At 34.9% G+C, this 12,875-nt stretch overlaps 2 protein-coding genes across 3 annotated transcripts in view; both read left to right on the top strand.

Annotated features, from left to right (window-relative positions):
* Window positions 1–1,502: 1,502 nt before the first annotated feature.
* ero1a (endoplasmic reticulum oxidoreductase 1 alpha) lies at window positions 1,503–9,947 on the top strand. Its single transcript, XM_015041814.1, has 15 exons — window positions 1,503–1,937; window positions 2,842–2,961; window positions 3,043–3,126; window positions 3,738–3,779; window positions 3,881–3,960; window positions 4,368–4,441; window positions 4,727–4,847; window positions 5,797–5,858; window positions 6,579–6,605; window positions 6,688–6,780; window positions 6,856–7,102; window positions 7,484–7,553; window positions 7,916–8,002; window positions 8,912–9,048; window positions 9,579–9,947. The coding sequence occupies exons 1-15, from the start codon at window positions 1,863–1,865 to the stop codon at window positions 9,637–9,639; spliced, it is 1,380 nt and encodes a 459-aa protein (XP_014897300.1). The 5' UTR covers window positions 1,503–1,862; the 3' UTR covers window positions 9,640–9,947.
* A 1,334-nt stretch (window positions 9,948–11,281) lies between these two features.
* Window positions 11,282–12,875, top strand: part of pacsin3 (protein kinase C and casein kinase substrate in neurons 3) — a 31,069-nt gene continuing 29,475 nt past the window's right edge. For both annotated transcript variants that reach the window (XM_015041813.1, XM_015041812.1), the window contains exon 1: window positions 11,282–11,698. The gene's annotated coding sequence lies outside the window, so the exon portion shown is untranslated. The remainder of the gene's footprint in view (window positions 11,699–12,875) is intronic.

The following is a 12,875-nucleotide window of genomic DNA, read 5'->3' as shown; positions in this document are numbered from 1 at the left end:
AGGGAGGGGTGTGAAAAGTAAAAGCAAGAATTTGAAAAAAAAAAAATTTGGGAAAAAAAAAAAAAAAAAAAAAAACATTTTGAGATTAATCTCAGAAATTTCCAAGAAAAACAAGGATATTGAGTTTGATTTGCTAGGAAAAAAAATCAGAAATTTTGAGATTAAGTTCATACATTGTTTAGAAAAAACAAGGACATTTCTGACTTTCAAAAGTCACGAATTTGCTTTAAAAACAAAAAAGAAACTTAGAAGTCTTTAAGAAAAAAACTTGTGAATTTCTGAGTTTGAAAAGTAAAACATTAGTCAAAACAACAGAAGTGTTGAGATTAATCTCACAAATTTACTAGATACAAATCAAAAAATTTCTATTAAAAAATGTACATTTCTGAGTTTGAAAAGTCAAAAATTAGTTTGACCCAGAACACTTTAAAAAGTATATTTCAATATATTTATGCTAGAAATAATATTATGCTAAGGAAACTTAGAAATACACTTAGGATAAAAAATTAAACTATTAAAATAGCAAGTAATAGTAAGTCTCTGTTTCAGTAATTCACAAAAGTTTACGTTAATGTTTAACTTATTGTTTAAAATGACCTCAATCAAATTTTCATAAACTTAAAAATGTTCCAAATATTTCCGAATAAGTATTAAATCAATATACTTTTTAAGGGCACTACAAGGACACGGCCCGTAGTATATTTGCTATATTCAAATATACCTAATGAATTGAATTAAAAGTGTTCTACTTTTGCGAAGGGATATCAACAGTCTTATTTCGCCCCCGCGTGGTTGATTTGGGACATTACATTATAGAGACGTGACACTTTGACGAAACTGCTCATTAGTTTTTAAAAATGAGAGTTTCATTCTGTGAGAACCACAAATTGGAACCTGAGATGGTTTATATCTGTAATCAAAGAATAAGTAATCAATTATCTGTTTAAGCCGGTGAATTAGTAGCTGTATTAATAGGATTAATCTGGGTACATTTAATTAGTGATTTAATGATTATTTATTATTTTAATTGTGTCATTTTTAACCATCCATATTTTTAAGGAAAAAAACATATTTTATTTCCATTTTATGAATATGTATGTGTATGTAGAGTACTAACCTTGCCACAACACAATCAATCAATCAATCAATCAATCAATCAATCAATCAATCAATCAATCAATCAATCAATAAATAAATAAGCAAGCGTATGAGTAAATGCAAAAAAACAGTATTGTTTCACATGAATTTGCTGTTCTATTTAGTCATTTTTTTAATATTTATTTATTTTATACTTTTTTCTATTTTATTCTTCCTTTGTATTTTTTTCCACATAATTTCTTCTCAATAATTCCCTTTTTAAAGGAATTGTGGTATAAATTATCAAGAACCTGACTTACTTCTTAAAACGTGATCAAAATAAATCCAACGGTAAAATACATATGTCCTCTGTCGCCCCCATGTGGCTAATTTGCGGAATTACACCATGGAAACGTGACAGAATTTGACGAAACTGCCGATCTGTTTTTAAATACACTATTAACGGATCTTCTGTGAGAACCATGGACCGTGTTTGTTTCACCAAAACCTAATTTTTCCTCAACAGTCCTGGAACAGTTTATTTTGACGATGAAGACAGATGTGAGTCAAACGAGCGCGGCAGCCGGACGTCACGTACGGCACGTAGCGGATTGGAAATGAGGAAACATCAGGAAATGACACTTCACATGAGATCACTGCCTCCTCACAACTGCAGCTGCCGAAGCGGTTTTTTCCTCATTTCTAACAAAACACACAACTTGAAAGCGGCTTCAGATCAGCTGTAGTAAATAATAAGCCGAGAGCAGAACCCCAGATAGATCTTGATGGAGTCGGTGGTCTTCCTCCTCTTCTTCCTCCTCCAGGTGTCCGGATCTGCACACGGCAGGTGTTTCTGTCAGGTGAGCGATGTCCTGCCTCATTTTAACCCAGATGGTATTTATTATTAGAATTTTTTGGCAGTTATGAGTAACTTGGTCACTTAATTCGTTAACAGTGGATAAAAACTTTTAAATCCAGACGTTATTTGTGTTCATATAACGTTCATATATGTTATTCATAATCAACGTAAACTTTAAAGTAAAAAATTACTTTCTTTTTACACTATAAACACTGTATCCATCTTGTGCTGCCATGTAGTACAAGAGTTGCTGATAATATTCAACACCTTGCATCATTCTCAGGGGCGTTGCTAGCTATTTGGGTGTCCTAACCGTAACACAAATGCTTTTTGGTGCCCCCAACAATATTTATGCATTTTCTGTGCATTTCTTCTTATTTAGAGGTAGAAAATAGACATCATTCTTGTCCTTAATGCCTTGATTAACATTTAAAAGTTGTGTTTATTGTTTGTTATTGTTTGACAAGTGACACATATAATCACAAGATGTTATGTTTTCTTGGGGAAGATTAATTAATTGGTCATTATTAAAACCTTAAAAAATCCTTAAGTAAAATCATTATTTTTAGATTAACACGCTGCTGTTTAGTGAAAATAATTTTTGAAAGCTGAAAATAGGATTATTTTTTCTTGTCTTTGTTGCTTTTGTATTCATAATTTGTCATGTTCAAAGCAGTATATTGTTGCTTCAGTTATAACTGCATGGAAAATTATGATTTTTTTGTCTACGAAAGTAAAATAATTTCGGTGAGGCATCCTGCCCATACATGCCATTTACATCTTATATCATAGTGGCACTTATTCAACAGTCAGGCTCCTGGTTACTTTCTGAGAGACAAACATTCAGTTTTTTAGACTTAACTGAAAAATGTATGATTCAAATAAGAAAAACATTTTTTACCCAGGTCACAGGTGAACTGGACGACTGTACATGCGACGTCGAAACCATCGACAGTTTCAACAACGAGCAGATTTTCCCCAGACTTCTACCTCTCCTGGAGTCCCACTACTTCTGGTTCTACAAGGTAATGCAGACTGACTCGTAATTCACAGATTATCCGATTAAATAATCTGTTTCTAAGCATTTCTGGTGACCTATTTTCCAGGTGAATCTGAACAAACCGTGTCCTTTCTGGACGGCGGACAGCCACTGTGGTCTGAGAGACTGCGCTGTGAAGCCTTGCTCACCTGTAAGTCTCACCTGGATCAATTAATGCAAACTGTTTTTCTTCTGTCTTTCCTGCAGATTCAGCCGCAGAAAGCAGAACAGTTGTTTTCGTGACAAACTGCTTGAAAGATAATGTTTGAAGGTCAAATTTGAAACAAGTTTTCAGCTTCTTGTTGACTTCACAGACTTTTTACTGTGTCTTAAAAGTGTGGAACTTGGGCTTAGTTTTACTTTTAGGGTAGATGGTATTTGATTTTGTGAGGTTTTGACTGTATGAAGTGATTGAATTACTACCAAAAAACAAAGTTTTGAAATACTTTGAAACATTACTGTTGTTACTATTTGCAATAAATGCAACAGAAAAAAATTTAAAGTTTAAATTTTTAAGCTTTAAAAATTGATTTTCACATCAGAAATCTCTAAGAATCACATTAATTTTTAAAATAAAGTTTTCCTCTAAGAAATCTCTAAGAGTTTCAGTAAAACTCCATTTTACTGAAAATGGAGTTTCTACTATCGACTCATAAAAACTTTAACTTGCCTCACTTTTCTTCTCCGAGATGCTGATCATTTTTTAAAACAACTGGAAGTGGAAAATATTTGACTTGAACTTAAATCTGTATTTGTTTCCAGAACGAAGTTCCAGAGGGAATCCGATCCGCTCCACACAACAAGGTAAGAGAGTTTAAAGTTAATGCAGTTCACATATTATAAAACTGATGAAAGTTACTTTTTTTAAATTAAAAATAAATAATACATGTTCTTTTTATTTGTAGTATTCTGCAGAGGCGAACAAGCAGCCGCTGACTGAATGTGAGAAGGAGAAACATCTGGGAGCCGTGGATGTTTCTCTGAGGTGAGTCACAACCAAGTCGACACTTTCTGCTATGGATGAAGTAAAAAGCTTGAAGTTTTTTATTTTTTTTAAAGAAAACTGCTAATTTATAACCAATAATCAGCCTTTGACAACCTCCATCAGTAACAAACGGCGCCTTTTTCTGCAAACCAACAACCAAAATTCTAAGTCAGACGCTCTGAAACTGGACCCTGTAGTTTTATGTTATGTTTTATTTAATTATTATATTTACAGTCATTTTTATAACCTGTCCATTAGTTTATGTTATAATCTGGCGCAGCACAACAAATAGTGACATTTATGTTTGAGCTACATTGTCTGGTTTTAAATAAAGTTTCTATTTATTACTATGGTGATGATTATTTATTTTTATTTATTATTATTATAACCTCTGGTTTTGTTTTCAGTGAGAAGACCAGAGAAGCTTTATTGGAGTGGCGCAAACACGATGACAAGGCCGAGCGTTTCTGCGTTATTGACGGTACAGAAATAAATAAATATAATATAATAATAATAATAATAATAATAATAATAATAATAATAGCAGTAACAATAAAGAACTATATCTAATACAAATTGATTTATAATGCAGAAAATATGAGACAAATGATTATCTTAGTGACTGGGAATAAAGCAGGATTTTTGCTTATTTTAGAAAACAGAAGTGAGGATTTGCTTCTGCTTTGCTCTCTTGGTGTTGCTGAAATGGCCTGGCAGATGGATGACTGTTTGTGACTGTTTGTGACTAATTGTTGCTGTTTCCCAGACGAGGAGTCGCCGGACTCCCAGTACGTCGACCTGCTGCTGAACCCGGAGCGCTACACGGGCTACAAAGGTCCGGAGGCGTGGCAGATCTGGAACAGCATCTACGAGGAGAACTGCTTCAAGTAAGACGCAATGCAAAATCAAACGGCTGAGAGAAAATATTCTAGATCAGGCATCTGCAGCCTTCACCAGGGTTATTACAGGACTGGGTTTTCCATTACAGTTTCATTTTGTTGTGATGTTTTGTATAATTGTTAGTTTTAGTTTTTAGAGTGTGTTAGCTAGTTTTTATTAGTTAGTAGTTTTAGTTTTGTCTTGCTTTGGTTCATTTTAGGTCCATTTGGGTTATGAATACTAAACACAAGATACCATTTTCAAAAAAAATTATTAAATTATTGAGCAACAATCGACTGATGTTTTATCCCAACTTTTGTCGTTGCCGTTTTGCGGACTAGCGTAGCGTAGCGTAGCCGCCAGGGGATTATAGTGCAGTAATTTGCCGACAGTCGACATAAGCTGCTTGTTTGGGGGACAAAATAATAATTTCACATCAGTTTGAAAGGCTAATAAACATGAAAACAAAGATTATCATACATATAATTTCAGTGTGTTTTTGTTAGTTTTATAAATGCATGATATAGTTTCAGTTAGTTACAGTTTCTCTCCATTATTTAAATTATTTGATGAACATTTTATTATTAAAAATATTATTATACATTTTTGTAATCAAATTAATTGTTTTAAAATGTATTTTAAATTTTATTTTTGAATTTTAAGTTTAATTAATTGATGTTCCTACGGATTTCATTTTACAATTTATTTCTTAACTTATAGTTATTTCTGTTTACTTAACAATAATAACTTTATTTATACTCTATATTGCACAAATAAAATAAACAATTTAATTTTAAAACTATTAGTTATTTTTTAATTTAAGCCAAAGTCATGCAGAACCCTTTTGGAAGAGCCACAGCGGCAGGTTGCAGATCGCTGCTTCTTTGGACCAGTTGGATCAAAGTTAAGAAGCTTCACCATAAAGCCCATTCAGCGTTTCTGTTGTTTTCATTTCAGGCCGTTCACCGTCAAGCGCCCGCTCACGCCCAGCTCCTTTCAGAGCAGCTCAGGAAGTGAAGGTAAGCTGTCTTTAATTCAATCTTGCTAGCAAGCTAGCTTAAAATTCGCATTTTGTATTTTTTTATGCTTTTATTCAACTGCTTCTAAAAACATCCCAAGTGCTTAAGAAAACCAGCCAACTGTTTTTTGGCAATAAGTTCATGATTTTTAGTGTCTGGAAAATGAGTCGTTTCAAAAACCTCTGGAATGCAACGTCACAAACCAGCAGGAACTGCCCCGTTACCTAGCAACCCCAACAGAACTCTGCCCCGTCACCTAGCAACCCCAACAGAACTCTGCCCCGTCACCAAGCAACCCCAACAGAACTCTGCCCCGTTACCTAGCAACCCCAACAGAACGCTGCCTGTTACCTAGCAACCCAAGCTGAATTCCAGCATGTTTAGTCAGCTTGTTTTAGAATAGAATAGTCCTTTATTAATCTCACAGTGGGGAAATTCACTTGTTATAGCAGCACAGTAATAAAATACACCCCACTGAAAATATAAAAAAACTAAAAAAAACAATATAAATGTATTTTCAGTTCTTACAAATGAAATAAATAAGATCCTAAATCAGCTCATTCTAAAAGGAGCTAAAATAGGAGAAAATGTCATTATCTAAGAATAATTTAGTGCACAAAATTTAGTAAGCATGTTTTGTATCCTAACATGTTGTAGGAAGCATAAGAAGTCACTGATGGCTTTGTTGTTGAAGTTTTCACAATCTGGTATCCTTCACAGCACTGACTTTCTACAGCTGGCTGGAAGGTAAGCTTTGTTTCCACCTGACCTGGAACAGCATCAGATGTGTTTTCCAGTTTCTTTATTGTTGGCTTGTTTCCTGTCTCAGGTCAGTGTGTGGAGAAGAGAGCTTTCTACCGTCTGATATCTGGTCTCCACGCCAGCATCAACGTTCATCTGAGCGCACGGTACCTCCTGGACGGTGAGACATGCTAACTCTCCTGGATTTCCCTGTTTGTGATGGGTTTTTTTTAACCCTCCTCTTCTTCCTCTTCAGACACTTGGTTTCAGAGGAAGTGGGGCCACAATGTGTCTGAGTTCAGGCAGCGCTTCGACTCTGATCTGACGGCTGGCGAAGGCCCCAAGAGGCTCCGCAACCTCTACTTCCTGTACCTGATAGAGCTGAGAGCGCTGGCCAAAGTTCTGCCGTTCTTCAGTCAGCCGTCCTTCCAGTTGTACACGGGTCGACCAGAGGAGGACCAGAAATACAAAGAGCTGCTTCTAGAGATCCTAAATCTGGCCAAGTCAGTCTGCAGTTAACTGGTTTAATATTCATTGTTGATTAATGGTTCATTAGTCTAAAATTAGCTCCAATAACGTCCATTTAGACCTTTTTTTAATGTTGTAGTTTAGCTGCCATCCAGCAGATCAGCTGACTCTGGTTGAATATTTGGGTCAGAACTTATAGTTATAAGTAAGATGGATGCTTCTACGCTGAAAAATCTCAATGTTTTGATTGAGTTTTACCAGTTTAACATGGAATGTGAGATAAAACTGCATCAGTGAGTCCTACAGCCTCATGTTTGTAGTTTCTCTGTTGATTAGAAGCAACACTGAGAGATTATGTGAGTGTTATGACTCTTTTTGTTTGCAGCAATTATTTTTGTTCCTGTTTAATCTTCCAGATCTTTTCCTCTGCACTTTGATGAGACTTCTCTGTTTGCTGGAGATGAAAAAGAAGCGGCACAACTGAAGGTGAGAAACAATTAAACATTTCAGTGCATTTTTATACTCCTAAGAATATAAGATCATTTTTTAAATTCTTAAATGTGGAAAATGTGTTGGAAAATAATCCATAAAACATCACATTGGATCAGAAATCTTGTTGCGTTAGTTTTGGCCAGCAGAGGGAGCTCTTTGTATTACAACTTTATGAGAGACAAAAATACTGCAATTCCCACACACTCACTTGTGCATAAGTTTTATGCACTCACACACACACACACACACACACACACACACATATATATATATGATTTTTTTTTTTTTTTTTTTTATGTTGCTATGAATTCATCTATTTAATTGTTGACCTTGTGAATTTTCTCTTGTTCAACCAGGAGGACATCAGGCTGGCGTTTCTCAACATCTCCAGGATCATGGACTGCGTCGGCTGCTTTAAATGTCGTGTCTGGGGAAAAGTACAGGTGCGCTCGAGCTTAAAATGCGTACATTTCATTTTTAAAATGAGAACTTCAGTGACCAAAGGATCTTTGATAGGTATTTTCACAAAGTATATTTTAAATAATTACATTTAGTTTCTAGTTTAAAATAGGGTAAATCCTGTATCGTAACGTAACGTTGGTGTATTGTATTTTGCATAGAAAATAAAATAAAAATCTAAATTTAGTTGTTTCTCCTTTTAAGAAGAGAAGGATTGTTTCTAAAAGGGAAACTTTTAGCTGGAAAACATTTGGAGTCGTCATTAGAAAAGAAACAAAACGTTAGTTTCTGTTATCTGAAAGGTCAGTTTTATGATTCTGATGCAACTGTTGCACGATTCTTACAACAATGTAGCAGAATATTTAAATAATGTTAACAATGCAGCAGATTAACTCAGGGTTAGATTTAATGTCAGGTTGTGACACGTCGAGCCTCCTGGAGGTTTTATGCTTTCGTTTTGATACAGGCAGCTTTTTGTATTAGCAGTAATGCTAATATGTTTGTATGAGACAAAAAGTAAATTATGTGCTTGTATTTTGATTATGCACAACTTTGGATCAAAAGATTACTTTAGATTTCAAAAATCATATGTAATTATTTATGAATATTTATTTCCATGACACACACACACACACACACACATATATATATATATATATATATATATGAATAAATCATGAAACAATCGAATAAAAGCTTTGAGAACCAGAGTTTTTCAGTATTTAGGTAAAAAAAAATATGTAAAGAATGTATGATGAACACCAATGGCTGTTCAAAAACACAAATTTTGACTCGACTTGGAAGTTTTGTTTCAGAAAAAATCCTTTTTCTCTGCATGTGAAAAAATTGAGCGTCATGTCTGTTCCCTGTTTTTCTCTGTGTCTCTCGGCCAGACTCAGGGATTAGGTACGGCTCTGAAGATCCTGTTTTCTGAGCGACAGATTGAAGCGCTGCCCCAGTCCACAGAGCAACGACCCAGTTTCCAGCTCAACCGGCAGGAAGTCGTCTCCCTCCTCAACGCCTTCGGAAGGTGGGAATCTGTCGCCTTCATAATAAAATATCTTTTATCGACCTAAAGGGGACCTATTATGCTTCCTTGAACAAGTTAGAACAAGTTTATGAGCGATACGAAACATCTGATTCTACTCAAAATCGTTTTTAGATGATGAGTTATCCTTTCAGAGTGTGCTCTTTTTGGGTTCTGTCACTTTAAAAACAAATGAGCTGCTTCTGGCCACGCCCCCCAACTCCACTCCCTTTGGGTTGCTAGGTAACAGGCTGGTGTTGCTAGGTAACGGCGCAGTGCCAGTCAATTCTGACGCAACATTCCAATGGTTTTTGAAACGGCTCATTTTCCAGACACCAAAAAACGGATGCATGTTTTTTTTTATGGCTTTGTTTCTACAAACAGTTGAGACACAAACGAAGCAACAAAAACGTGCATAAAGTAAATTTTGCATAATGGGTCCCCTTTAAATGTGCTTTCCAGAAAGTTCTTGAAACGTAAAACCAAACTGGTTTCTTCACACTTCTTTATAAATGTTTGGAAAATGTTCTCAGGATTTCCACGAGCATCAGAGAGCTGAAGACCTTCAGATCGCTGCTGGCAGAGGAACGATGATGACAAGGAGGATTTCTTAGGCCCTGGTCTACAAACTGCAACATGGCTGTCCATTTTAATCCAGCCGTAATGACTGTTATCAAAGTCTGTGATGAGGGAGACTCAGCTGTGACCAACTGGAGATATTTTTCTGTAAAAATGTCTTTTTTATGTTGAATTTAAATGAAATTAGAGATTTATGTGAGATTTAAATGCCCTTTATGTTAATGAATGTGAAGTAAAAATCTACTGTATTTGCAGCTCTATAGCGAGAATGAAGGGTATTGTTAAAATGACTTCACGCAATAATAAAATCCCTTCATATAAAAGTCAATGTTGTCTGATTTAAAGAAAAGTCTAGTAATGGTTTTGCTCTGTGGATGGCGCTGTTGTTCAAGACACTAAACCAACGACATCCTTTTTTAAATAATGGTTCAAACAACGACTGACCAATACATTTTCCTTAATATTAGCCAACATTTTCACAGCTAAAGATGTCAAGTTTTTATTTTATTTAAGAGTTTAATTAAGTTTTATTGTCCTTTGCTTTCTGGAGATCCATTTTGGACATTTATAAACAGAATATAAAACTAAATTATCTTGTTTTGGTAAACCAAAAATGTTCACAAACAACTGATGGTCAACGTGACTTAAACTTTTATTTTTCTTTTAGTTTTTGCAGTTGATAAATACCTAATCCTGAGATGGCTTCTAACGATTTATGAAGAAATTTGGGAAAAGTGATGATAGAATAGCTTCAAAACACACTATTTTGTGTTTATAAATACATAACTAAATCTTGAAAGTTATGGTAGAAATTTTGAGGGGTTTCAAAAATTTCTTCCAGAAAACCCAACATGTTAGCTCAACCTCTGTTAGCTCTGATACAACGATGAGAACAAGAGATACTGAAATTGTTTATTCACCGGTTTATATGGAAACTCCCGCCTTTTCTGCCTAATTTGTGTTCCTTTTGTATTATTGTGTCAGGAGAAATGCCAGACTAAAAATTAATAAAGAAGAAATGAACATATGCAGGTTATAAATCCAGTTTCATTTTTGTAGTTTCAAACAATATGCTGCAATAAATATTTGCTGTATTTTTCAGAGACTGTGTCACTATTGTATGGAATTGCATTTATAGTTGAGACTGAACGCTTGTACGGAGCTAAATTGGGGCTATAAACGTTTTTGAAAAGAAAAAAAATACTTGAATCTGAAAAGTACTTTTGAACAGTTTTTTTCCTAGTTTCAAACCTTTGCTTTCAAAATATTTTTCAGTCACAGTTTTTTCAGCTTCGAAACGTTTTTTTTGGTTAAATTGCTTTTCTGTCAAAACTTTTTTGCTGATTTCTTTTTCCAGTTTCAAATCTTGTATTTCGATTTCAAAATATTTTTTCAGTTTCATAACTATTTTTTTTCTTTTGAACAAACTTTATTGCCCCAATTTAGCTCCATACACATGGACTTGAAAATGACTATGGTTTGATTGCACTTAAATTAGTTATTTGGAGATTATATTTTTGTGAAGTGAAACCTTATATCATATTGTTGTCCCTCTTTAATTAAAAACAACGCTCAGAGAAGTGAAAATTCCTACGGTCCTGTAAGGCAGCATTAAACCCTGCAGCAGTCAGTGAAGGGTTAAGCTCTGTAATAGGATGAATGGATATTGTGGTGAGCAGCATCTGATTACAGAAACGCCAGCAGGCTCGGAGGGGGTAGACGCTCACTATCAGCAGGGGAAGCAACATTTAATTCCCCTGTGACGAAAACAAACTTCTTTTACCTCCGTAGGAAGCATAAAATTCGACTCTTTTTCTATTTTAAACCGGAGCGAAGAGGAAAAGTCCGCAGTTCTGTCGCCGGATCAGGAGGTTTGAGGTCGGCATAAATGGCTGAAGGGGGCCGACTGTCGACGGAGTAAAACCTGCAGGATGTCGCAGTTTGTGGAGGTGTGAATTCAGAAGCCAGGCGGCGTGCTTTAAGGCGAATATCGACGTTTTACGGCTAAATAAGAAGAGCTTGAGGCTGCTGGAGGATTCAGTTTGGTTTGTTCCGCCAGCGCGGAGTTAAACAGGTAAGCCTTCTCACCTGGATATCTGCATATGGCTTTTCCCTCTCATTGCTTCTCTTGTGTTTTAGTTTGGAGTCTGAAAGTTGGAGAACCTCAAAACTAAACCTTTCAGAAAGTCACATTTTAAAGCTGCCAGTATGACTCTGATAGAAAACTGACCAGACTCTTTCTAGATGCAGCTTATAACCTATAAAACATGTCAAGATCCGCATTTCTGTTTATTTTTGCTTTTTTAAAACATAAAAACATGAATCGATGTGTATAAATGACCCGAAAATGTGTCCACGTTGTGATGACATCACATAAGGCAATGTATCTAACTCTTTTAAAGTTTGCACCTTTTTTCACCATTATTCATATTTTTTCTTTATAAAATATTTGCTTCTAATGGTTTTAACTGTGTTCTGTTAATCTCCAGCAAACAGAAGAACGGATTTTAAATAAGTTTCAAACACATTTTTAACAGGGGAAAAGTAAGAAATAAGTTAATTTCTTTGATTAATGTAGACTGATCAGGTCCATTCTTGTCTCTTGTGATGTCATCAACTCAGATTACCACAAAGCAGAGTTGGCAGTATTTTTTTTTCTTCAGGGTGGGACAGAAGCACCTGGATATTTTTTGTGGAAGAAAAAATCCCAACTCAACATGACCCAATTTAAAACAGGTTTTGGTTGAACTTTAACTTATAGGTCCAACAAAATCAAATAGAAAAATCTTTAATTTGGCTAAATCAACAATAAAAAACACCTGATCTGATAACTGAGCTGAAAAACTTAATTTGAAATTATTTAATATTTTGCATGTTCTCTTTCCTCTTACTTTAAACATACAGTTTGAAGTTTTTACCTCTAAATCGAGTCAAGCAGGTTTTTGCTGCAGCTGTTTAGTCATTTATACTCTTTTAATGTAGATTTTACATAGCAAAGAACAAAATATGCACATTAGTTGGAAAGATGCAACTTCTGGTAATTATTTTCTAGATTTTTGGAAGGATTTATGCATTTCCAGAAGAAGAGCTCTGCTTGATTTTTCTTTTTTTTTATCTACAAATTTGATTAGACCTCCATCTTAACACTAATTTAGCTTTAAATTGTTGATGTGAAGGTTATTTCACTTTGCACAAGTTTTCATTTGGTTGTTTTGTGTCACACAGGAACTCCACTAAATTGGCTTTGATTC

This window comes from Poecilia latipinna, unplaced genomic scaffold, assembly GCF_001443285.1.
Source record: "Poecilia latipinna isolate Pla-1442-1.1 unplaced genomic scaffold, P_latipinna-1.0 Scaffold569, whole genome shotgun sequence".
Taxonomy (NCBI): Eukaryota; Metazoa; Chordata; class Actinopteri; order Cyprinodontiformes; family Poeciliidae; genus Poecilia; species Poecilia latipinna.
The sequence above is the reverse complement of the archived record's forward strand: the minus strand, read 5'-3'. Positions and strand labels throughout refer to the sequence as shown.